Below are 26,099 nucleotides of genomic sequence, written 5' to 3'. Positions count from 1 at the left end.
TGAACAGAAACAGATGCAGGGCCTTCTCTTATACAATAGCCCCATCTTGTGGAGACATATCATAATACAACTGTTAGTTTTCTTTTTGTTATTTACATAAACCTGACAAAAAAATATTTATAGACTATTTTTTGAGTGGGTAAAATACTCTCTGTTTTTATTGTTGTTCTCTGTTGTTGTTATTATTGAGACCCCAGTATCAGCATGTATTATTAGGGCCCTGTTTGCTTTCAGCTTTGAGTTCCTGTATGGCCCTCCAGCTGCTCTCCAAACTCTCTCTCAGTTCTGCCAGATCCCTTCTTATCTCCTCAAGTAGCTCCAGCTTTGAAAGTTTCCTGTCAATGGATGAGAGCACCTCCTCCTGTCCAGCTCCCCCAACAGCATTATCCTGCTCTGCCATGGATTGGTTCAGTTCAGGGGGCTGACATGAGCCCATGGTTTCTACCCAGACCATCTCAAAGTAAAAGTCGATGAAGGCTTCCAGCTCCTCCAGACTGCTTTTTCCCCACTGGTCAATGAGTGGCTGCAGGCCTCCAGACTCAGAGAGCCTCCTGAGAGTCCGCTCTCTCAGTGCAGGATGGCAGAGTGATCGCACACTGATCAAATCTTGTTCTACACATGCAGCGTTCTGTGTCTGAGATGAAACCAGACGCATTGTTTCAAGTCTGTGTGAGACTGGATGCACGAGGCCTTCACTGTCCAGTCTCACGTGGTTGTGAGGAGCAGGGACCGGAGCACGCAGAGTCACTTTTGGCAACCTCAGTTCTTGTTTTCCAGAAAGCAGAGAGAATACGTAGGACATGAAGTATTCTCTGTCCATGAAAGTGCATCCAATCCGTTCTCTGGCTCTTCCTGCTGGTAATGCCACTATCTGAGTAGAATCTTCTTTGAAATTCAGTGACTGAGATGGCATGGATTCACGCACTGCGAAGGAAAAAAACAACACTTGACTTCACATGAGCTAAAAAAAAGTCAAGTCTGTCCTTGTTAACTTTTAACTGTATAAATCACAAACTAGACTGATCTAGTGTTATGAAGGGTAGGATACTGTTTTACATTTACTCTCTGTGATATTTACTCTGTGTATTTATTTATTGCACTATTTAAATTATCTCGTAATATTTTCTAATTTTCATTTCGTTGATAGTCGTTAAACCTCTTTGTGGAATTGAAAAAATAATTGAGGAAAAATAAAATATCATTCCATTAGGTTTACTCACAGTCATTGGACTGCTCAGGTCTGCTGCTCACAAGCTCCTCTGAAGCGTTCTTACACCGTGGCTCTGCTCCTAGCGGCTGCTCTTGTGCTGGAGAAACACCTTTCCACATGTGATCACCTCTGTGAGGAAGAGCCAGCCTTTCTTCAACCAGCACCTCCTCCATCAGTTCAATAAGCTCTTTAACCTGAGCTCCATCTCCCCAGAGTTTATTGTCTAAAACATGATATCTGTTCCCGCACTTCTCAACAAGCCTTTGCAGAGGCTCTCCTTCGCTTTCAATGCGCTGCTCGATGCTCGTGTCACCCAGCCAGTCGCCATAGCTGAACAGGACCATAGTTCTGCACCAAAGCCGGTCTCCTATTGCCTCTAGCTCTTTTTGCAAGGTTTCCCTGTAGGTTTTTTTGAATGACGAGCTTACATTGACAACCAGAAGTATAACACAGGATGCCTTCGAGAAGTCATACGTCACAGAGGAGCAGCCTGGTGTGTCCATCACCGTCACCATTTTCCCCCAGATGCTTTCCTGCTTTTCAGTGCAGGAAGTAGTTTGGGTGTCTGTGTCAAAGCTCTCTCTGCTGAGGATGGTGTTTCCACATGAGCTTTTGCCTGTTTTCCGGCCACCAACAAGCACCACTCTCAGCTGTGTCAAAGGGTCGAGGTTCTCTGGCAGAGAGAAGATTTATATATTTGTTTGAAAAAATCTAAACAGAATGCAACATTTTCACAGCTAAATTAAACATTATTAAATTAGTAAAACAAGATCTTGTTGATTTTGCTAATTAGCCAGCTCACCCAGCTGAGATCTTGCCATCTGCCTTCGTTTCTCTTTCTTCATGAGCCGCTCTCTGGCTCTCTCTCGCTCTCTGCGCTTCATCCCTTCCAGCTGCTCCAACTCTTTTCTCTCTAGTTCATAATGCCAGTCAGTGTTGCAGCTAGTCACGATTTCCTCAATCTTTGCAATGAGCTCTCTCACCTGAAATCCCTCTCCTTTAGTTCTGCTGTTCAGAACATGGTACCTGTTGCCACATCTTTCGACAATCCAGCACAGAGCCTCTCCCTCGCTCTCAATGTACTGCTCGATTGGCGTGCCTCCCAGCCGGTCCCCAAAGCTAAACAACAGAATAACACGACTCCAGATGTGTTCACTAATCAGCTCTAGGTGCTCCTGTGTTGCTCTCCTGTACGTCTCGGTGAAGGCTCTGTCCACACGGATCACCAGCAGAAAGACGTGAGGCCCCGGAGGACAGAGAGACAAACTCAACACCTGTTCCCTCTGATCAAAGATGGAGCTCTCATCACAGAAGAAGTTCATCCACCAGCCTGGTGTGTCCACCAATGTCAGCTGTCTCCCAAACACCACTCCTTTTCTAGCCTGGCACTGAGCCGTCCTGATGAGGTTAGGCCTGTTCTCTCTGCCCAGGATCGCGTTGATTGCTGAAGTCTTCCCAGAACCCTTTGCTCCAAGCATCACAATCCTGATGTCGGTAACTGGCCTCGGCCTCTCTGGCAGAAGGAAAGCAGAGGGAGGGTTGGTTAAGTAGATTATGTGTTTATTCACACGTTTAAGTATGTTTTCCAGCTAACATTTGAGTTGGTGATTGTCAGCCAAGAAGCAGTCAAAGTAAGCTTTTAGATATGTATTTTATAACCAATGACTATTACAGTATTACAGTTTGGTTTTTTTTTCTGAATTGCCAAAATACTTACTCCCATCCTCTAAACCAAAATCTCAACGTACTATGACACATTGGGCACAGCCATTCACTCATGATGCATAACGCTCACCGCAGCAGGCAGAAGGTACACACAGCTGCCACTAAAAGAAAATTGTACACGCTCGCTTCTGATACAGTTTAACTGACACAAGCCAGCTGAGAGTGTGAGGACCACGAGGGGAAGCTGACAGCTGATACCAACAATGGATTTAGGCCATCTGAGAGTTAGAGAGGAAAGATGCGGAATCAAGATCAAAAACAGTAACTTCAGATGAAATTTGAGAGCCGTGACAGACCAAGTTTTTGCACAACTCAAATACAAAGTAACAGAGAAGTGAACAACTCAGCTCAGCAGATCCTCTTTTGCAATAATGAGCTTTGGTTTCTACTGTATACTGTGGGGAGCAGCGGTGCAGTGGTTCGCACTGTGGCATCAGAGCAAAGTGGTTACAGGTTTCGAGTGGTCGGCTGGGGCTTTTTTTGTGTGGAGGTTGCATGTTCTGGGTGCCCTGACTTCTTCCCACAGTCGAAAGTATGTTAGGTTAACTGGTGATTTGCTGTAGGTGTGTTTTTACTTCATATTTTGTCATTTTTGTAGTGTAAGCCAGCCGCGTGATTTTCAAAAGACTTCAGTTGGATGTCCTGAACACTGTGTTCTCTTCTTTTGATGTATTGTGTAATGAATTCTCAGTAGTGTTATCATTTTGGCTGGTTGTGTGCATGATCTGACCATAGAAAAATAAAGATGAGTCCAGAGTCTGGAAATGGCTCCTGAACAGCTTTGAGGTACAGTACATGATCTGATTACAGTGTGTGGTCAGTAGTAAATATGCTGTGAAAATATATATTTAATTCCCTTTAATTCTGTTATTGTATGTTCCAAGTGTTTTGGCTCTGTAGCATGAATGTGGACGAGTCCGGTGGAGCATGAACGTCACCATTATATTTTCACTCAAGCTTTTTGGAGTTCTCCCTTTGTTACAGTTTTACAGTAAAAATGGGTCTCAGTAAAGAACAGAAGACAACGTCACAGAGTCTCATCATTGCTGAATCCATTAATGTTTAGCTCGCTGTCTAGGTTAATTACATAACAGTTAACTAAGGGCAGAAGAAAGGATATGTGAGTATTTTTGAACTATATATCTTTACAAATGTTTGTAATAATAGAGAGGATCTTTTAATCATCTTTTCATTCAAAAACATCAATTATACACTATGTCCAATCTTTCCTAAGCAAAACTGCTGTTTCAGTGTCATTCTCCCCCAGGCTGTAGAGAGCCCTATTTGAATTCATGGAAAGAGCCGGCAGTCCCCACAAGGGACCTTTTCATCTCATGCTTTTCCAATAATATGGTCTTAAGCATTTTAAATTGTGGTTTCCACATGTTTGTGAGACAAAGAGACCAATGTGCCTACACTCAGATCAGTTTATTAAGGGAAAAAAAGAGTTTTCCAGGAGCTGTTACAGCTCTCTTATTAACAAAGTCCAAATTCTCCCCCATCACACGCAGAAAAACATGTTTAAACATATATAGTTCAAAAATACTCATATCCTTTATTCTCCATAGTTGCTGGATAAAACAATTTAAATAATAAATTCATGCAGGAAACTCCAAAAAGCCTGAGTGAAAAAATGGTGACACTCATGCTCCTACTGTGGTCAGAGGTTTTGTGATTGTAGTTCGAGTACAGTTTTGAGAAAAAGGTGGACATCTGCAAGAATCATGTCTTGGAAATCATGAAAAATATCACTACATGGTCTATCACAGTGACTCAAACTACATCTGAAGTTTCCATTCCTGATTTTGCTCTTCTTCGTCTTCCTCCTCCCTCTCAGATTGTTTCTATGCATTGCTGTTATCACCCATCATCTCACCCTTACTGGCTATAAATTATGGACCAGCCCATACGGGTTTTATCATATTAGTAGCAACAACTGAGAACAATTTGGAGTCATTCAGTTGACAAAAAGACATTTGCGCAATAATGGTTTTTAACTTCTGCTTCCTGTGGTCAGCCTTATGCATCACAAGTGAATTGTGCAAACTGGGTTTTTGTAAGTGAGAATGTTTTGAGTTATGCAAAATGGTCACATGAAATTTGTTAATTTTGCCTGGGTGAAAACGCTCAGGTTTTTCCACACTGCTTCAATAAACCGGCTCAGCCCTGTTATGTCAGGGTGCCGGGGTTTGTTTGTGTGTTTGACTTCTACATTCTTGCTTAATATGTGTGAGTTTGGGTTTCTGTTTGAGTTTTTTTTGTTATTCTACTGTTTGCAATTTAGATTTTATCCACTCCTCTTTTGATTTCTTTGTTATTCTGTTGCATTAGGAGTTTTAGTCTTTCTAAATTTAGTTCCTGTTTTGATTTTATTATAACAGTGTTCCTTCCTTTTCCCACCTGTGTTCCCTTTTCTCTGCCGTCTGATGTAATGAGTCTCCTTGCCGCCATGTTAAGTCATTTGTCTTGCGATAACTTCCTGTTTCTCTGAAGGTTAGTCAGTTTTACTTTCTGTTTCCCTCCTTTGTGATTGTCAGCCTCATTGTGGGTTTTTTTCCAACAGCATTGATTACTTTGAGCTGTGTCTGTCTCCTGTTGCCCATCAGCCCTTTGCATATGTCTCTCTCAGTAGATACATAAATATCCCCATGTTGTTTTTGCCTTTGTTGAGTTGTCTATGTTGTTCTCTTGTGTCATTGTATTCTGTTATTTTTTCATCACCTCCTGTTTTATCTTCACTCCCTGTAACAGGGTATATTTTTTGTGTGTGTGTGTGTGTGTGTGTGTGTGTTAATATTTTTATTATGGGGTAAGGAGGACAATGAGGCAAAAAAAAAAATGGTATTGCTTATACAGCATAAATCAGAACATAAAAGCACAGCACCTCTGTGTCAAAAAAAAAAAAAAGAGGTGCTGTGTAAAATAAGGCCAATGTGTGTATGCATACACATACACGCATACATACATATCCATATACATACACGACACGACACGTAACACGGTATACTGTTTGAGATTTCTCTTTTAACAGCCTCACAGAAAGGAAAGCATTTTATAGTTTTACCACTGACTCACCTCGCATCAGAGATCTGTGTTGCTTCATTCTGATAAACCTCTGCCAAGCCCTCACTTCCACCCCTCTCTTCTCCTCTGCAGTTGCCCGTAAAATGTTTTCCTGCATTTCAAACACTCGGTTTTCATTTTCTGTGGCAAGTTTCTGTATCTTTGCCAGCAGCTCTGTGACTTCAGCATTATCACTCAGGACAACACTGTGACACCTCCGGCTGCACTTCTCACTGAGCCAGCGGAGGGTTTTTCCCCCTCTTTCCACATACTCCTCTGGATTTGTGTCTGTGAACTTCTCATCAAAGGTGAAGACGACCATGCAGTGACTCCACACCGTGTCACCCAGCAGGGCCACGTGCTCCTCCACAGCCCTCCGACGCCTCTCGGAGAAGGCTGAACTCGCCTTGATTATTATAAGGAATGCATGTGGGCCTGGTGAGCACAGAGCAACGCTGGTTATGATCTCCCTCTTCACCAGCTCACATGTGTCCCGAACACTGAAGTCACACCACCAACCAGGAGCGTCCACTACTGTGAGCCACTGTCCGGCCACTACGCCGAGCCTCCGGGAGCACAAAGTCCTATCTTTGGTGAGAAACTCGTCTTTACCCAGGATTAAGTTTCCCACAGAGGTTTTCCCAGAGTTTCTGCCACCAAGAAGTACAATCTTTAACTGTGAGGTACACCAGCCTTCCCCTAACAAAGAAAGAAATGCACAATCAGAACAAGAGGCAAGGAGATGAAGAAAAATATTAAAGCTAATTCCAACATCTTCTTTTTAACTTATAACTAAAATAAAGTATCAAACAAATTCAGAATATGAGCAATGTATATATCTGAAACAATCAGAAGAAAGCAGATTCATTTAAATAAAATCCCCAAACAGAGCAGCACATTAATATATCTTATATCTTAATCCTATAAACAGAATGAAATTTTTGGATTTTATACCGTTAGAGGAAGGGCAAGCAACAACCTGCAGGGTTAAAAAAAATGATGCCAGCACAAAGGAGCCAAAAACTGCAGGCGTTTGAGGCTAAAGCAAAACAACCTGCAGGTAGCCTTGATCTCAAATGCTCAGTTTCACTACATAAATAAACATAATAAAAAGATTAATAATAAAAATAAACCGTTTTAGACTCTCCAGTTAATTTCTCCCTTCTGGATAACTGTACAGAGATAAATTGTGATATCACTTATCTATTTTCAAAGCATTAAGACTTAAAGTTAAGCTTAATTAGGGGTGTGGCTGCCATGAATCACATATGGGTGCAGTTTCCCCCCATTCAGCATTCATTGCGGTAAAAGACGCTTTAAGGACTTTTGTTATAAGTCTCCCATTTATTATCACATAATTATGCGGACATTTTGCTAAACAAATTAGCTACTCAGCACTATTATTAGCAAATATTTTTGTTGACTGCCACAATGGCAACTTGAGGCTTTGAAGCAGCTGTTCACAAACCAATGGGTGGCCACCTCTGTCTTCTATATGTAGCCCATGGACTAGAGCAACAAGGACTTCTAATATTTCTCTGAAATTATAATCAGTGGTGTAAACATATGCTGTTTTACTTAATTAGCAATACTGCAATATAAATATGCTATTAGAAGTAAGTCATAAACACTGGGCCAGTTTAGCCACTTTATAAACTACTTTGCCTCTACAATATAATTAATATATACCACATTGTAGTATGTGAGCAAATGTACTTACAAAGTCAAAGTCAACATTTTTGTCAATTCTGTCTTATGTACACAAGATCAAAATATTGTTCTCCCAAGCCACAGTGTGCAAACAAGTAATGAATCAAGGATAAATGAGATGTTTTTTAACTATAAGAATATAAAGTACAGAAATTTAAAAAAACATGAGGTATCAACATCTAAATATGAAGCATCCCAGATTTATTCAAGCCTATATGCATTATTGCTGTCAAAGTATAAGAAAAATAATAGATTACAATAGTTATTGTTCTTTTAGAGACTTTCCCTTTTTAAGTATTAAGAAGTCATTGAATGTATGACACTAATAGTTGAAAATCAGACATATGTCTGAGTTTCAGATATAATCATGAATGTTATGTGGTGAATGAGAGGAGTCAGATATTAAAACTTACATGCTGACAGATTTCTGGTTGCCATCTCAAAATCTGTACGGTCTATAAGCCTGTAGTGTATAAAATAATCATCATTCGCTCACATGTCCAGTCCATGTCTCCGGGTTCTTTGTGAAAAATGCAGACACTGACGGAGTTTTAGTAGAAGTCTGTGTTTTATGAGTCTGAAGGTCATCAGCAATAACTTATTAAAGTACATAAGTAATCAGACACATTTGCAGTGAACACTAACAACCGCACCTCTCAGCAGCAGGTTAACCATCTACTCAAAAGGAGAATCATTTATCACACACAAAGACTTTATCTTTTTCATAACACTGTCTAATTTGTTGTGACTTTTTCCAGGCAATCAATTCAGCAGGGACAAGACACACAGAACTCGGCATTATAGCTCATAGGAAAAACAAGGAAGTGCCACGCCCCTTTGTAGTATGTATTACATGCTCAGATTTAAGGTACATGTACTTTAATTACACTTCCTTTGAGGCGGTGCTTTAATCCATTCATAATTTACAGTAAATACCAACATTAGGAGGTTTATTTTTATATTTAACAACTGCAAATACAAGTTACCTATATAACAAAAGTTTTATATAGAAAAGATATGATAATTTAATAAGATTTTCACCAGTGTAATTAAAATAAAAATGCTGAAAGCAACATGGATCATTTACAATTATATAAAATACCGTGTAACTTTGATAGAAACGACACTGCACGATAAGTTATTTTATTTTGACACTTTGAGTGGATTTTGAAAATTCTGCTAGGTAAATTTTGTTTTCAGAACATAATTTAACTTTTGTTAAGATTACGTGATTCACGATGAATGAGAGAATAAAAGTACTTCCGGTTAGTCCAGTGAAATAAATGCATCTACATACCTGTCAAGTCTCCCGTTTTGGCTGGGAAATTCCCGTATTTTACCCCTCTGTCCCGGCGTCATCCCGTATTTTTATTTTCCCGTATATTTCCCGTATTTTCAGTTTTCAATTTAAATTTTTTTTTAAAGCATTCCTGTGCCGCTTCAAACTAAATTGTCACAGAGTTACATAATTCACAGAGTTCGGTGACGTGTTTCCGGTTTAGTTTAGCAGGGCTCAGCGTTTTTTGTTTTTGTTTTTTTGCCCCATAAAGCGACAGGAAAACCCTACAGTGTTTTCCTTAAATTTGATATTCTAACATTAAACAATACGGGACAAAATTGATCTATGTAATGTGGGTCTAGGCAAAGCATTAAAGTTATTAAGTTATTTCATAAAGTTTATTTGTAGTTCTAAACATATTTATGGTGTTTTTTTTCTTCACGTTTTGTCTCTCCAAAGATGTTTTTCCTCTCTTCTGCAGCCTCGATTGCAACTACAGTACATCCAAAAGAACAATTATACAAATTAGGTAATGACGCCATATAGGGACCTCTATTTTCAGCAGCGGAAAATTTCCCGTATTTTTAAATACAAAACTTGTTTGGCTTTGAGGTTGATGACAGGTATGTCATCTACTATGACCTGTTTCTACGCTTCACATTCAAGTGCTTTATTTTCGGAATGAGGAAAAACAACGAACTATGCTTCTTCTCTTTTTTTTTCGCTTTTGCTTTGTGTTTTACAGCTATGGAAGTTGCTTCCATACACATCTTTTTTGACCATACCCTGTAGATATGACACAGAATCGATATTAAAAAAAAAGACTTTAATGTTTGAAAATAAAATTCAATCTAAATTGTAATCTCTATTTTTTTTGTTTGTTTGTTTGTTTGCTTTTTCATATATATATATAAAACCTCTGTTTCTCAGTATCAAGGCTTCTTTAGAGACCAGACTTTCCTGTTTTGCCGGTTATAAACTCCGCCCCTCTTCCGGACTAGTATTACACAAACCGGTGGTTACCGAAAGCACGCAGACGCAGCCCTGCGGACACTACAGGATCGGAGACGATGGGGGTTACAGTCAGAGTGGAATATTGGTAATTCTTTTTCCACATTATGTCTTTTCTGTATATTTTCAGCTAAAGTGTTGTCTACTGTCTTCGCATAATTCTCAGATTAAACACGGTTACGTTGTTGATTAGCTCCTAGCTAAGCTAGTTGCCTGCGCAGGCAGCAGCTCGAGTTACAGTAAGGTGCGCCGCTGTTTGTGTTATCCCGCAGGCTTTTCTTACATATTTGTGTTTTTATTTCATCTAGTGGTGCATGACGATACGAGCCCCGCTATCGTGAACTCGCCCGTGTTGTCAAGGGTGAGTTTACCGATGCGGATGTCACAGGCTTCGTGGGAAGATCCAGTAAGTCATCGTTGATTGCTAAAGAGCTCGTGATTTTTTGCATCTGATAATTACACTGCACCTCTACAATTAATGTGAGCTATGTAAAAGAGAAAAATCATCAAAGTGCTATTCTCATGCCCTTCCTTCTTTCTTTGTTTCTCTTTGGCTGTTGTTTGTATTATAGGCAGCTTTGAGGTTGAAATCAATGGGCAGCTGGTCTTCTCCAAGCTTGAGACTGGTGGTTTCCCATATGAGGATGACGTAAGTACCATACAAACTATTTTCCTATCAGCTGTCAATTACAGCAGAGATAATGTTATTTATGCTGTTGATTTCCTGGCACAGGTCATGAGCGCAATTCAGGATGCCTACGATGGCAAACCTTTGCAGAAGATCACCAAAAGCCGTGCTCCGTGCGTCATCATGTAAACCTCGCTACCATGACAAGCCCCTGCAGCTGTGCCACTCCAGGTTTACATACCCAAAAGAAAAGCACTAGCTAAACACCAAACTCTGCCTCCTGGCTCCTCCCTTTGTTCCCATAGTGGTCCTCCAGGGTGTTAATGATTACCGTAGCTTCAATTATTAAAGGTTATGGTATGATGAATCCATCCCTGGAGTTCCCTCCTCATAGGAATGAAGTCAAGGAGAAGATGTTGCAGATGATTTGGAGGGGGCTTACCTTTTTTTCCTATAGCCTGATTGCCTGGCAATTTCTACCAGACTAATTATCGGTTTCTACAACTTTTTTATTTTATTTTTTATTAATTGCTTGCACATGCGGTTTAAAAACTTTTAGTGAATGCAAGAACAGTACAAAGCAGTTGCACTTCTTTTTTTTTTTTTTTTATTTTTTTTTTAAAGCACAAAATGGAGATATTTGTTATCTTTGCAACACACTATGCTTAATGATCTGCCACTAAAGCATTTTCAAAACATTCCATGGCGATATCATAACTCACTCTGGTGGCTTTGATTAGTAATGCAGTCATGTTTGTGCTTTAGTGGCTGCAAAGGGAATATTAACACTTTATAATGCATATCAAATTTGAAAGGTGTACAACGTTAAAATGATTGGATGTAATGCAGCAACTGAGCTCTGCCAAGTTTCTGGTTTTAATTAGTTTTCGAAGGTTTTTTTTTTTTTTGTTTTTTTTGGTGATGTTTTGCTTTACTCTCATTTAAACTGGTAAAGTACAGCAGCATACAGTATGTGTTTCTGAAGACCATCGCCAGCTGGTCTGTTAGGCTCACGCACTAGATGTCTGCCCACATCCCATAAATCCTCTCACATTGTTTTCTCTGTTAAAGCTGTAGTGTATGAATAAAGGCAATGGTTCTTTAAGCACTGGGAGTGTCACGTTTTCATGATTAAAGGTGTCTTCTTACCTTGAACAGGCTTTCTAAAGAGTGTGTGTGTGTGTGTGTGTGTGTGTGTGTGTGTGTGTGTGTGTGTGTGTGTGTGTGTAAAACCACTTTTCCTGTGTGGGTCTTGGGTGTCAACACTGTGCAGCAACTGCAGATTATTTTACGGTACACTCAACAGGCTTTTTTTTTTTTTTTTTTGTCTGTCCTCCATGATGGCAGTAGTGATAGAGTATACTTATTGCAGGCTTAAGATTCCTCACTGCACTTGCATAGTCACTGACCATATTTTCCAGGTGTCTGCTTCCTGTTGCTGTTTACACAAATCAGTTTCACATTCTTTAAGGGGAAATAAAATAATTCCTCTCCCATAGTATTGGACAGAACAGATGGGACCTGCTTTTTTTGTTAGTTTTTTTCCCTGCAGAGTGTGCTGCACAGAGCTTTATCCTAAAGTAACTGAAGCAGAGAGAGAAAAGAAGTTAGTTCTACAGTACTCACACAGTTTACACTAAGGGGCGCCAAACTCAACAAAGACTGCATTCTCGTGTGTTTTGCCTCTAGCATGCTCTGTCAAAGACAGTGTCACCCTGAAGTCAAATGCAGAGAAAGTAAATAAGGCAACTGCTTGTCTGAAAATGTATTGCAGCCTTTGAGGGTGTTCGTTTAAACTGTTTTTATACATCAAGGTCCAGTTTCCCGTACAGGGATTATGTCTAATCCTGGAGTAAATACTTTTTCCTATTTTGGTCTTCACTGACTTTTTCCTTTTAGTCTAGGACCATGCTTAATCCATGACTGGGAACCTGGCTGAAAAAGTTAAAACAATTCAATAGTGAGCAGCTCTGAAATCATTTTAAGGGTATAACTATGTGTTAAAGGCATTATAGGCTTTTGAACACTTAACACATAATAAAAAGTGCTGAAAGTTAATGTGGCGCCTCATTATTTGTGGAGAGATAGCTAGTGGCCAGTGCACACTAAAATTTGAATTAGCAGCGATGAAAAAGTCGCTAATGTAATTATGAATTGAATCATACAATATAAATGTGATCATTCTATAAATAGATTTTTTTTAATTGAAATACATTTTCAATAATTCAAAATTATTTTACTGCTTGATAAGCAATGGTATGTTGTGTATGTGAGTGTTACATAGTTTGTCTAGGTGTGTCTTTGGTGTTTGGCTCTGGCATGTAGTGATAACTCACATTAGCCTGCTTGTTGTAATGCTGATAGAGTTCATCTGTGCTGCCTTAGTGCTCCAATAAGGGCTTTGAAAAGGTACATTTCCTATAAAAAGTAGACAGTGTCACCTTCCACATACTTTAGTCCTTTGACTGCACTCAGGTGATGCCCATTTAGCCAATTATGTGACTGCAAAGACCAGGTGACATGCCAAATGAAGATTTGTAATATTTGCTGTAGACATATGAATGCAGTGTGTGACAGCTCACCCACACATAACTACAAACACGTTTTTCAACATTGTATGATATGTTTCAGCATACTAGCATACCTTCTCATTTTATTTTCTGGTTTAGACAGACACTAACTAGGCTAAAAGTCTGCTCAGGGTTATGACTATATGACGCCTGGGAGTGTCTGTATACTGTATGTGAAGATACATGGACACTGCAGATAGCTTCACAATTGCTGATAACAGTGCCACAGTGTCTTTAGCTGGGGCCCACTTCCCTCACTGTGGAGTGTATTTATGTATTTACTCTCCTTGACAAATATTATTTCTTCCATGCCAGGTGATCACCCAGGAATCCACAACTCATGACCAAGGTCACTAGTACAACTGTAAAATCATAATTATGTACAATCATATTTGCATATATGCAGATGAAGACATTTAAGCAGGTAAAACAGACATATTGTTGCCAACACATCTGTACTCGGTTCTCACAGGGTTCAAAAAATGTTCCTGCTACTGCTTAAATTATGTTGCTGGTGAACATGAAACATATAAATCAGCCCGCACTGTCAGCATGTTTCATTTTAGAGACAACACTGTCTACAATTTACATGTAATTAGCGCCAATGGCCACAAGCAATATAAAGTGCTGAATGATATTTGTTAAGCACATACCAACATTTACAGTTGATCCAAATTTCAGATTTATGGCAGTAACAGAAGGATTTATGTAATGAGACAAATGAGAGAGAAATGTATCCCAGTGTATCAGCCAGTGAAACGAGGGCACCAAAGTGTTTTACCAACACCGCAGTTGGGCACGTGTACCTAAGCAACTCCACCCTGACCAAGAAAGCACTGTACTCCATTCTTCAGAGACATGCTCCCACATTATAAGAGACAAACATGCTACTCACATAACTCTGAACTGAACTACATGAGAGAATCCTGTAACAGCAAAGATGGTAGTACAAGAAATTTATAACTTCCTTGAAGAAAGTTGGCAAACAAAGCAGTAATTGTAATTCTGGTAATTCTAACCAATTATCACTGGTGATTGTTGAAGTTAAGGTTCACTGAGATAACGCTTTAAAATAATTACCTGGTGGAGGTTCTGTTTGGGGGCTGCATTTCAGCCAGTGGTGTTGGGGATCTTGTTAAAAAAATAATAGATTTATGAATGGAAAAAAGTACCATCAGATTTTTAACCACTGTGCAATGCCATCTGGAAAGCATCTAATAAACAATGGCCTCATTTTTCAGCATGACGATGATCCCAAACACACTGCCAGAGCGGTAAAGGCATACCTGGATAGAGAGAGAGTTCGGGCTGTGTTGAAGGATAAAGGTGGCCATGCGAAATACTGTCTTTCAAGCTTGTCAGTGTTGTATAAACTCTTACATATTGTAGTTCCATGTATGTTTGCATGTTTCAATAAATTGCTATAAAGTACATATTTCCAATTTTCCTAAAATACATAAAGAAATGAGGTGTGCCTCAAGTATTTTACACAGTATTGTATACTTCAGCAGGACAGTGAACACACCACAGCTTTGAAGAACTACTTAAGGTCTACAGAGGAAAACGGACTGCTGATTGTCATGTTTTTCGCTGCATCCATAAATATTTGACAGGTTAAATGTTTATGAGGACACCTGGAGACTCAGAAAGCTGAGGCTTCTACAGAAAGTTCTGTGGAACATTGTCACATCTTGCGCAAAATTTGGGGTCCTCTGAAGCTCAGATGGCGCTGTCGTTGAAGCCAAAGGAGACCAAACAGGAAGTTCTTTATTTTTATTTTGCAGAATAAACTTTTCACTCAATTGTTTAAGCTGAAACATTTTTAATGAAATGTGTTGTCTTTAGATAATCCTTCTTTTCTTTTGGATGCTCACTTTAGGGGTCACCACAGTGGATCATCTGCCTCCAGCTTACCATATACTTAGCATCCTCCTCTGTCACACCAACCCTCTGCACTCCCAGTCAAAAATCTTAACATCGTCAACTCTGCCACCTCCAGCTCCACCTCTTGTCTTTTTGTTAGTGCCACCATGTCCAATCCATTCATCACAGCAGGTCTCACTACCAACTTGTAAACCTTCCCTTTCAATCTTACTATCCTTCTGTCACAAATCACCCCTGACACTCCACCCGCTCCATCCCGCTTGCACACTCTTCTTCACCTCTCTTCTGCACTGTCTGTTTCTTTGGATGCTTGGCCCGAGATATTTAAACTCATCCACTTTCACCTTCACCTTTATCTCTGCTCTATGCAGCTTTGCTGTTACACCTGTCTCCCCCTCACTCACACGTGTTCCTCCCCACCTGCTGTATGAGAACATGTACATCAACCTGAAGATAAACACATAAAACCAAATGAGACACATTCACAAAATCCTGAATAAAGATAATGCTGTGCGTTTGCTATGCTTGCAGTTTTAGCTGTCAAACAGGTGAACAACACAGAGCAACCATTGGCAATGTCACCATATCAGTATGGAAACAATTTCCTGTTCTGAGAAACAGGAACTTAACAACATCTGATTCAAAATTACCTTTGGTATAGATGTGTGTGATACATTCTCACTTCTTTTACACACAGTTCTCAAATCTTTTTGAGCCAGCAGTTTTCTACTTAGTTCCAAAACAGGACTGTTTTTTTTTTTTTCAATTGTATTCTGTGTTCATTGTTGTTATACTGTATGTCTTGGCAAATATGAAAAAAATCCAGGTAAAGAATGATCTCAGCTCCACAACCATCTTTCCCAGATACCAATAATAAATGGTAAATGGACTAGTTTTTATATAGCGCTTTTCTACTCAGTATGAGCACTCAAAGCACTTATACAACCTGTTTGCATTCACCCATGCACTCCCATTCATACAAGCACTTCCATTTTTACAAAGCTAAGTGCTTTTAATTACCTAACATTCACACGCATTCATACTCCGACAGAACGGTCGGAGAGCAACTTGGGGTTAAGTATCTTGCCCAAGGATACATTGGCATGTAGCCCGGAGTAGCCAGGATTCGAACCGCTGACCTTCCGATCAGTAGGTGACCTGCTCTACCTACTGAGCTACAGCCAATATTACTACATATGAAAACATATTATTGAGTTTTAAGATATTGTTCCTTATTACTATACACAAGCTGGTAAATTGCTCTGAAGCGCACAATCAGCTTATTATCTTCATCACAAGTTATACGCATGGCTCTTTACCTCAGAGGGTTTGGAAAACTCTGGTTAATAGTGTAACATGCTACACCAAAATCAGATCAGTGAGATTTGCAACTAGAAGCACAATCTCCACCAGCCACAGTGGCAGTCCTATCACCATGACACGATGATCCTGATCCTCCACAAAATTTGGTATAGTAGTTTTAGTGTAATCTTGCTGACAGACAAACAGTACCAACTGCGTACCTCTCTGAAGGCGAGAGCTAAACCAGAGGTGTATGTGATACCTTCCAATATGAGCTATTCACTGCAACAGTTTTGGATTGTTTAAAAAAAATAAATCTTAGAAAGGTTCAAAAAGACACTGATTATGTTAAGTCAACTTCCTTTTCAGGTTTTAAAGACACCAAAATCCTTACAATGTGAATTATTCCATTTTGCTAATAATTAGCCAAAGCATACCTCCAGGCTCCATCAGGGCTTTTTGATGGAGTGCTACATGAAGTGGCTTGGTCTTAGTCACCTGACTTAAACCCAGCTGAGATGGTTTGGGCTGTGTCAGACCACCAAGCAGCCAATGTTCAGCACATGTGAGGAATCACTTCAAGACTGTTGGAAAAATAATTTCAGGTAAGAAAATACATGGAGCTGGTTTAGAGTATTTGTTGATATAAAGGGAAATATTTTTTTTTTCTTTAATATGTATGTGTCATTTCATAGTTTGATGTGTTTAATCCTGAACTAATATTGAAGTTCTAAAAAGTTTATCAGCGATGCCACTCATGTGCTGTGGGGCTTTAATTGAAAGCTGACAGGAGGGTTTTTAAGATTGCCTGTGACTTTAGACTTGTGAACAGAAAAATGGTCAGTTTACTTTGTGTATCGACTGCGTTGGATTTGATGAGTCGTCCTTATGTTGGGTCGCCTCTTTTCAGTAATTCTGAATTGCACTGAAGTAAACTGTCATCAGTGTGTGTGTGTGTGTGTGTGTGTGTATCTCAGTCTGCCCCACATCCATGTGTCACTATCTCTCCCCAGCTACCAGCCTCCACCTCTAGTCAGCTGCTGAGGATGTCTCACTCCATTGATACCATGTGATATATTCCAGAGACAAACCAAGTGAGCTCGAAGGCTGTAATGGAAAAAACAAGTTTAGTTTAATGTGTTCACATCACAGCACATCACGCACCCAACCCCCATTATGAGGGAATCCCCAGTACGTAAACAAAATGACGTAGTAAGATGCTCTAGTCTTGATACTGTACATTGCCCCCTTCTCTACCCTCTTCGGCCCATGTGCACCCTCCGACAACTATCTGGGCTCAGACTTGTTTCATACTGAGAGGGCGGATCAGCCAAATTAGGGCTGGGATATCCCTGTGTCAAGGTGTCTCAGGCTGATAGCAATGTTTGTCTCTATCGCCCTCCACCCACCCCCCCGCCAGGTTGCCCACCAACCAACCAGAGGACCAGTAGGGTATTGCACCTCTTGTGGTCGACGTAGTTTCATATGGGTGTTCCCACTACTCAAGTTTTCTTGCTGTGTTTGTCTTTTCATTTTTTCTGGGTCATTTTGTCACCCGGGCTTGTCAAAGCTGACAGAACAGCTCGGCCTGTGATCGGCCCATTTCCTCTGCCGGAGACCAGGTAGGAGCACCTGTATGCAGGTAGGGGTGATCTCACCTCTGGGAGGGTTTAGGTACACATTTTGGCATTAATGTTCCAGATGGAAGGGGTCAGACAGGATGATACCTGAATGTACCCCAACAGAAAAGTAAAATCAAGCTATTTATATCTCTGCCATGTTTTTAAGATAAAAAAAAAATTTAGAATGAATTTTTTTTGTTTGGGTAACTTTCTAGGAAAGGAATGGTAACCTTTTTGAACTATACATTTGCTGTGCATATTTGTTGCCATATATCAAACATTTTTCTTGCTAATTTCAAGGCATGATAAAAATATACATCATATTTGGATTTCCATCATTTCTTTTGGCATTGTTTGAACTATATCAACTTTATATTCTGACTTTGTGTTAAAGAATCTGCATATTCTCAGTAAAATATCTTTATCAGAAAATGACAGCGCCTTCCTAACACTAATCATTCTAATGTTTGTTCCAAGAATTACAAAATCATTAATCTAACCAGTTATAAAGTGGATGTGTAATAAGAAGGCTATATTTTTCTATTATTTTAACTGTTATTTAAGCTGCCATTTACAACAAAAGTGCAAGACTTGCTCATCTGTTTGAAAAATGGAAATACAATACACTAAAAAAAATTACAGTTAGAAATTATAACAACTATATTGTCTAATACTTTACGGTTCAGTGTCAAATTGTCAGTAATTTCAAAATTTTTACTGTAACGTTGTTGCGGATAACAGACGTGTCTCGTTGAAGGGTGTAACCCAGAGATAAGACTCTGTACGGCCTCCTATTTCAGCTGTAATGTAGTTCATATTCTTAACGGCTGATTGATTATCTGCCCTCAGCTGTGACTCTGCTGACAAACTGTGATGGTAGATTGTGGATTCTTCATTAAAATTGCCCCAGAAAGTTCAAAGCGGGTTTTACTGTGAAACATTAGTGGATAAAAAATGTTCCTCTGTAGCAAAAATACCAACCAAACAGACTACAGAACAGTATATTGTAATTGTTACCAGAGTGTATAGCATATATTTATTGTAAATCCAGTGCTGTGGGTACACCTGTCTGAAATAAGGTATGCCAAAAATCCTAGCAGATAAAACAGTTGTCTTGTACTTGGTCCACAGTGAGATGACATCTCTTATTGTTATTATGTGTATGTTCATTCATATTATACCTTAGGGAATGCACAAAAGTAGCTGAAAGCTGGGAGGACAGATAAGTCAACATCCATGGAAAACAACTTCACTTTTAAGGAGGTTGGTTTTTTGGTGATCTGACACCTTCATTTTAATGCTGTGCACACCATCCATCCAAGGATCCATTTCACTTAGTTTTTATCCATTTCCACCCTCTTTCAATTACTTCTTTTACAACTTTGCTTATATCTAGGGCAGTGACATGTCATATGAAGACAGTGACTCGGCCTTTCCTTCTCCACTGAGACTGTGAGTTCCTCCTGTCGTCTGTTAACAGAACTGCACTCCATGTTTACACTGAAATTTTGCGCCCTATTTCTGATAATATTTAGTTCTAGGTAAAACTGTTAGTATTTAACTAGTGTGTCTGTTAAGTTTGCGTCACAAAGGCAGTCGATAGAGGATTTTTGTTTTGATAATTTGTTTTGCTAATTGTATGGGTTTTACCATATAGCACCGAGTTACAGCTATATATATATATATATATATATATATATATATATATATATATATATATATATATATATATATATATATATATATATATATATATATATATATATATATATATATATATATATATATATATAAAATCAACTCGGGGCCTGATGTAACCCAGAAAGTAAGCTAACAAATTAGTTGAGCAACCCTGCCATCTTGTGGCCATTTTCAGAATAGCACTAAAGACAGACTGTTTTGATTAGTCTGATTGATTTAGTCAAGGAGACTGAGATGTTTATATTGCCAAAAGCAGTCTCAGGCTTCAAAGTCAATTTACCTACAAAAAAAAAAAATTGCAAGTAGTTGGTCTTACAGGTTGTAAGACCAACTACTTGCACATTGTCTTTAGGATTTGGTGAGATGTTGGAAGTTAATTTTGAGCAGAGTTCATGATGATCCCTGATCTTAATTTGTGTTTTCCTTTCTTGCTACCACCAGGACTATACCAGGTCAGAGTGACATTATTGACCTTGAAAGGGGGAGGGAGGAAGGGGAAGATGATGAGCCATCGCCGGAGCCCATCGTCATTCCCTGCAATCCAGACGGTAAACTCTTCTGAAAGTCTGTGCTGGTGTTTGCGGTTTGATTTTCATATATCTGTGCACAAATCACACCTCTGTCTCTTCATTTCAGCTTTTCTGAACCTGAATACCAATGCCACTACAAGAGGGGATGCTCAAGTTGGTCTACATTTTTTTAACCCTTCAAATCAAATATTAAAATTCATGAATACAGTCCATCATTTATTCTCATGTTTTTAACTAATCACACTGAATTATTGTAGGCCTATGTGGAGCTGAATGAGCTCCAGGGCAACATCTGGCAGGAGACTAGCCGCTGGGTGGGCTATGAGGAGAACCTTAACCCTGCCACAGGAACATGGGCTCCTTCTCATATCTCCTATCTCACCTTCAACAGCCTGCTCCAGGTCCGCAAAATCATGAGTACAGGTGAGTTTGGAGGTTTACATGTACCCAAATTAGTGTCTCCCCTTTGAATAAATTCAAACTTTAATGTGACTTGTTAACCAGAAAAACTGGTTGACAAGTCTAAAAGCCTAAAAATAAAACATCTGTCTAACATTTTCCCAGGTGCGGTCATCTTTGACCTGAATGCCAGCAGTCTGGCTTCTGTGGCTGAGAAAGTGGTTGATGAGCTGGTGAGCAAAAATGAGATCCGTTCCAGTGATCGAGATGACCTCCTGAGAGCTCTCCTGATGAAACGCAGGTAACCCATGGGATACATATTTCCTTTGCAAGATGCTAATGCCTTAAACATGATTGCTCATTTTATTTTTCTCCTTCCAGTCAGTCTGAGGGACCTGTGGCTTTTTCCTCTGGAGACATTCAAATGCAGACCTTTTCTGTCACAAAGAAGGTACAAATGTGGGAGAATTTTATACAAATTAATGCATTTGTTTTTCTAAATCACATTTATTTGTCAACATAGCAGAGCTGACATGTTGTACTGCTTTACGTCTTCTCTTTGCAGAGAGACACTTCTGATAACATAGAGGCTTCAATTGTCCTCTCAGGTATGACTAGATTTTTCTGACCCATTAAGTTATCTCTAGTTTTTTGCACGTTGCTCTGGAGCAGACCTAAATGAGCCTGTTTCCCACAGGTGCTCTGGATCTCCTGCATAAACCAGTGTTGGCCTTCGTCAGACTGAGTCACTCTGTGGTGATAGAGTCCATCCTGGAGTCTTCTGTCCCCATTCGCTTCGTCTTTGTCTTGGTGGGCCCCAGCAGCAGTGGATTAAACTTCAGTGAATGCGGCCGCACCATGGGTGCCCTGATGGCCGACTGGGTGAGGGAGAACAGGAAGAGTGAAAATAATGGCAAAGCAGCACGATGCTTTAGAAGTCACACAATTTAGTCAAAGGAAAGACACCACATTTGTTTGGTTTGCAGGTGAGTCCAAACTTATATCTCTCTCTGTGTCTGTCAGGTGTTCTGTCTGGAAGCTTACTTGGCTCAGACTCCAAAAGATCTCACCGATGCCATCGCTGACTTCATGGACTGCAGTATTGTGATTCCTCCCACTGAGATCCAAGATAAGGCGATGTTGGAGCCAGTGATTGACTTCCAGAAAAAACTGTTGTGTGACAGGCTTCGTTCTACTGACCCCCGTCTTGCCTTTGGAGATATGGCTAAAGGTCAGCATACGACTGAGATAAGAAGTTCCTCGACTCTTTTTTCCAATAGCAGCAGCCAGTAAAGTTTTGGGCCAAATGCAGCCTTAAGTTTTAAAAGCTGAACTCCAGCATAATCATATGTAACACCTTTAGATCAAAGGTATAATAGAAGAAGAAAAGTTCTATAAAAGATCTCATACTTAAGGAATAGAAGATTTATAGTAATAAGTAAGGCAAATTGATCTGTTTGATTTTTCTAGCTGTGAAATCTGAAGGCCCAAAGGAGGACCCTCTGGCCCGAACAGGCTATCCTTTTGGTGGGATGGTGAAGGACATAAAGCGCCGTTACCGCCACTACATCAGCGACTTCACAGACGCTCTGAACCCTCAGGTGCTTGCTGCCATCATCTTCATCTACTTCGCTGCCCTGTCTCCAGCCATCACCTTCGGAGGTCTTCTAGGTAAAAGAGAGAGTCATTTGATTTTGTGGGTGTAATTCATCTTGTTCATTTTTTAGTTTGTTTTATTAATATTTATCTTTAATGTCTGAACCCAGCTGACAAAACAGAAAAAATGATGGGCGTGTCAGAGCTTATGATCTCCACTGCCGTCAGGGGGTCATCTTCTGTTTGATTGCTGCCCAGCCTGTCCTTATCATAGGCTTCTCCGGACCGCTGCTGGTGTTTGAGGAGGCTTTTTTGCTGTATGTGAAAAGTTGTCAAATGCTAAAACTCCAGAACTCAGTCTGTTGAAAGCTACTTTTAAAATTCCTTCCCTTTGTTCCTTTCTTAACAGTTCTGCAAGATGCAGGGCATTGAGTACATCGTAGGCCGCATATGGGTGGGTATGTGGCTGATACTGATCGTGGTTCTCATCGTAGCGATGGAGGGCAGCTTCCTGGTCCGATACATTTCTCGCTTCACCCAAGAAATCTTCTCCATTCTCATCTCGCTCATCTTCATCTATGAGACCTTCAATAAGCTCTTTAAGGTTTCCTCATCTCATTCCTCCATCCATTTTACAGCATCGTTTCCATTTGCCTTTGTTTTTATCTCCTTCTTCTTTCTTATACCTTCTCAGATCTTTAAAACGCACCCTTTGATCCTGAACTACGAACATCTGAATGATACACTAGACAACCCCTTCCACCCAATCATCAAGGAGCACATTGAGACCCATCCAGATGGCAATGAAACCATTCGTGTGGAGGAGTATGAACGGCCATACCCCAACACTGCCCTACTCTCTATGTGCCTGATGTTTGGCTGCTTCTTCATTGCATACTTCCTCCGTCAATTTAAGAGTGGCCATTTCCTCCCTGGCCCTGTAAGATCAACTATTGAACAGACTCTAAAGTATTTTAAATGAACACTTTATTTATTCTAGGATTCTGAGCCTCTTGTATCCTTTGCTCTCTTTCTCACTAGATCCGTCATTTGATTGGAGATTTCGGAGTCCCCATTGCTATTTTCTTCATGATTGCGGTGGATATCAGTATTGAAGACGCTTACACTCAGGTGAGCATTAAATAGTGTGAAAATGCACATGTATTTGTGAGCTCTTGAAGAAAGACCGAATCAATCCAATGCTCAGAAATTTATGTTAGATTAGAAAAAAAAAAAAAAAAAAAGCCAAACAATCGAATCTTTAACTGTGTCTTTCTATTTGGCATCATCATCCTGTCTTCTCATAGAAACTGGTTGTGCCGAAAGGTGTCGAAGTGTCAAACCCCATGGTCAGAGGCTGGTTTATCAACCCCCTGGGAGAAAAGAAGCCTTTCCCCATCTGGATGATGGGTGCTAGCTGTATACCTGCAGTGCTTGTCTTCATCCTCATCTTCCTTGAGTCCCAAATTACCACGTGAGTAACGCTTTTAAACAATTTCTTGATGTGACTCTAACTAATTTTGAGAAAATATTTAAGAAATTGCTTTCTTGTCTTCTCTGTGGATCCCAGGCTGATTGTGAGCAAACCGGAAAGGAAAATGGTGAAAGGATCGGGTTTCCATTGGGACCTCCTCATCCTGGTCACAATGGGAGGAATCTCATCTCTCTTTGGGGTCCCTTGGCTGAGTGCTGCAACTGTGCGATCTGTGACCCACGCCAGCGCACTCACTGTCATGTCCAAAGGCCCCAAACCAGAGATCGAGAAAGTCGTTGAGCAGAGGGTCAGCGGCACAATTGTGGCCATCATGATTGGTAGGTGGTGCCATCTACAGCAATGATGGATTCACAGCGGGGGCTGAATAAATAACCATATTGCCTCTCATGCCCGTACTTTTTATGTGGTTTTCAGGAGTTTCTATTTACATGGAGCCTATACTGAAGATGATTCCAATGACGGCCTTGTTTGGCATCTTCCTCTATATGGGTATCACTTCTCTAAATGGAATCCAGATGTGGGACAGGATGCTTCTCTTCATTACTCCCAAGAAATACCATCCCTCTGATGCCTATGCCACCAGGGTATCTATTCAGCACAAATATAGTTTATTTTATGCTAATCATAATACATTTGTAATGTGGTACACCTTCGTGTCTGGAAGATAACTCGCTATGCTTCAAATAGTTGTCTTAGATGATTTGGCCCACAGCACAGATAAGAACCTCAGCACTAAAGCCCATGGGGTTTTGCATCTGTTTACTCTTTCTTGTATTTGTTTTTTTTGCATGTCTTTGTAGCTCTATGCCTCACATTTGTGTCTTTGGTTGTGTATCTTAGTGATATTTTTTTACCTTGTTGTCATTTTCACTGAGTTTCCAAAAACTGATATTAATACTTTCATATAAAGGTTATAGCTCATGGCCCCTTCCATTTAGACTATGCATGCCAGCCAAGTCCAATAGCCTAATAATTGCTATATAAACTGATAATTAGTGTATTTATCACCCTCTCATGTTGTCATTTGGCAGGTGAGTACCATGCGAATGCATTTGTTCACTGCGATCCAGGTCATGTGCCTGGCTATCCTCTGGATAGTGAAGATAAGTCCCTTCTCTTTGGCTCTGCCTTTTGTTCTCATTCTGACCGTCCCTCTGCGCATGTTCATGACCGGCAGGCTCTTCTCTGTCATGGAAATGAAATGTGTAAGTACTTGTCTATATATATTTTGTTTTTCACATTTACCTCTACACATTATTCCATATGCAGTTTTCCTTGCGGTAACCTGAGGTGCTTGTGTTGCAGCTGGATGCTGATGATGCCAAGGTGACATTTGATGAGGACGAGTAGGATGGGTCCCTACAGCCATAAACATCACCATACCACTCAGATTTAATTCACAACTTTGATGCCAGTTCTTTGTAGTTTCAAACTGTTCCATTGTTATATTTAAAGGACATTACCTGACATTTTTTAAGTAATACATGAGTTCTACATCTAAATCTTTGTTTGTGACAAACCAGAATATAGTCCATTTTGTCATCACGATGCAGTAGGTATTACTACCTATTATTTTCATGTTTGAGTTCTTTTTTTTAAGGTATTAGTGGCTGTTTATCTACTTAGATACAGAGTGATATTTTCTCTCAGGAAAAAAAAAAAAAGGTGAATTTTGCAAATAAGAGGCATTTTTTCTCCTGAGATAGATCCATTTATATTATTTTCTTTCAGTGCTCAGTCCCAGTTTGGCTTAAATGTTACAAAAGTGCAGTTACATTGTAGTTCTGCCCATGTTATAATAATGTAATTTTATCTTACTTTAAAGGAAATTTGATTATCAGCTCTTTAGATGTGCATGAATAATGTGCCTTTTGTCCATACAGTATCAGATGATTCCAAAAAAAAAAAAAAAAAAAAAAAAAAAGTTTGAAGTTGTTTCTTGAGTTTTCCTCATTTATTTTGTGTATTGTTTATGCAACAGTTTAGTCTTTTCTGTTCATCTGGCTTATGTAGAATGTGAATGTGCTGATTTTAAGTGTTTAATTGCTTTGTGATTCTAGAATGGGATGTGCAGTGTTAGGTAGATAGTTGATGATGAGATCTTATTGTTTGAATTGATTGGTATACTGATGACATAATCAGGTAAAACTATGTACATTTTTCTTGTGCTTTTTATGCTGCCCATCACATTTGTGTGCAAAACACTGTACATGCTATGAATTTCACTTTATTAAAAAAAAAATAAAGACAACCTTAAAGTGCATGTTTTCAGAAGTGCATTAATAAACACAATATGTCACATGTCGACATTTTATTCTTAATTTATTCTGCAAGTAAGAGGAGAGGTTGTGAGCATATCTCCCACTCAGCTGCA

At 39.7% G+C, this 26,099-nt stretch overlaps 3 protein-coding genes across 4 annotated transcripts; 2 read left to right on the top strand and 1 right to left on the bottom strand.

The window, feature by feature from the left end:
- Positions 1-82: 82 nt before the first annotated feature.
- Positions 83-8,146, bottom strand: LOC115784158 (GTPase IMAP family member 8-like). Its single transcript, XM_030735273.1, has 5 exons — positions 8,122-8,146; positions 6,003-6,697; positions 2,013-2,721; positions 1,221-1,883; positions 83-924 (listed from the first exon to the last, which is right to left on the bottom strand). Exons 1-5 carry the CDS (start codon positions 8,144-8,146, stop codon positions 200-202), a joined length of 2,817 nt encoding a protein of 938 aa, XP_030591133.1. The 3' UTR covers positions 83-199.
- A 1,831-nt stretch (positions 8,147-9,977) lies between these two features.
- LOC115784162 (migration and invasion enhancer 1-like) lies at positions 9,978-11,735 on the top strand. Its single transcript, XM_030735277.1, has 4 exons — positions 9,978-10,086; positions 10,307-10,404; positions 10,571-10,647; positions 10,732-11,735. The coding sequence occupies exons 1-4, from the start codon at positions 10,058-10,060 to the stop codon at positions 10,813-10,815; spliced, it is 288 nt and encodes a 95-aa protein (XP_030591137.1). The 5' UTR covers positions 9,978-10,057; the 3' UTR covers positions 10,816-11,735.
- A 6,133-nt stretch (positions 11,736-17,868) lies between these two features.
- Positions 17,869-25,218, top strand: LOC115784159 (band 3 anion exchange protein-like). 2 transcript variants are annotated; one of them, XM_030735274.1, is made up of 20 exons: positions 17,869-18,004; positions 19,191-19,267; positions 19,401-19,456; positions 20,147-20,253; positions 20,342-20,388; positions 20,493-20,658; positions 20,800-20,935; positions 21,016-21,085; positions 21,200-21,242; positions 21,332-21,516; positions 21,658-21,865; positions 22,105-22,305; positions 22,725-22,834; positions 22,925-23,170; positions 23,272-23,361; positions 23,538-23,704; positions 23,801-24,042; positions 24,140-24,309; positions 24,757-24,930; positions 25,031-25,218. In XM_030735274.1, the coding sequence occupies exons 2-20, from the start codon at positions 19,241-19,243 to the stop codon at positions 25,073-25,075; spliced, it is 2,490 nt and encodes an 829-aa protein (XP_030591134.1). In that variant the 5' UTR covers positions 17,869-18,004; positions 19,191-19,240; the 3' UTR covers positions 25,076-25,218. The 2 variants fall into 2 exon arrangements, with proteins under 2 accessions (XP_030591134.1, XP_030591135.1); XM_030735275.1 differs by having other exon boundaries at positions 17,901-18,024.
- The last annotated feature ends 881 nt before the right edge of the window (positions 25,219-26,099 follow it).

The sequence above is a fragment of the Archocentrus centrarchus genome, chromosome 8 (assembly GCF_007364275.1).
Source record: "Archocentrus centrarchus isolate MPI-CPG fArcCen1 chromosome 8, fArcCen1, whole genome shotgun sequence".
Lineage (NCBI taxonomy): Eukaryota > Metazoa > Chordata > Actinopteri > Cichliformes > Cichlidae > Archocentrus > Archocentrus centrarchus.
Note: the sequence above shows the minus strand (reverse complement) of the source record. Positions and strands in the feature narration are given on the sequence as shown.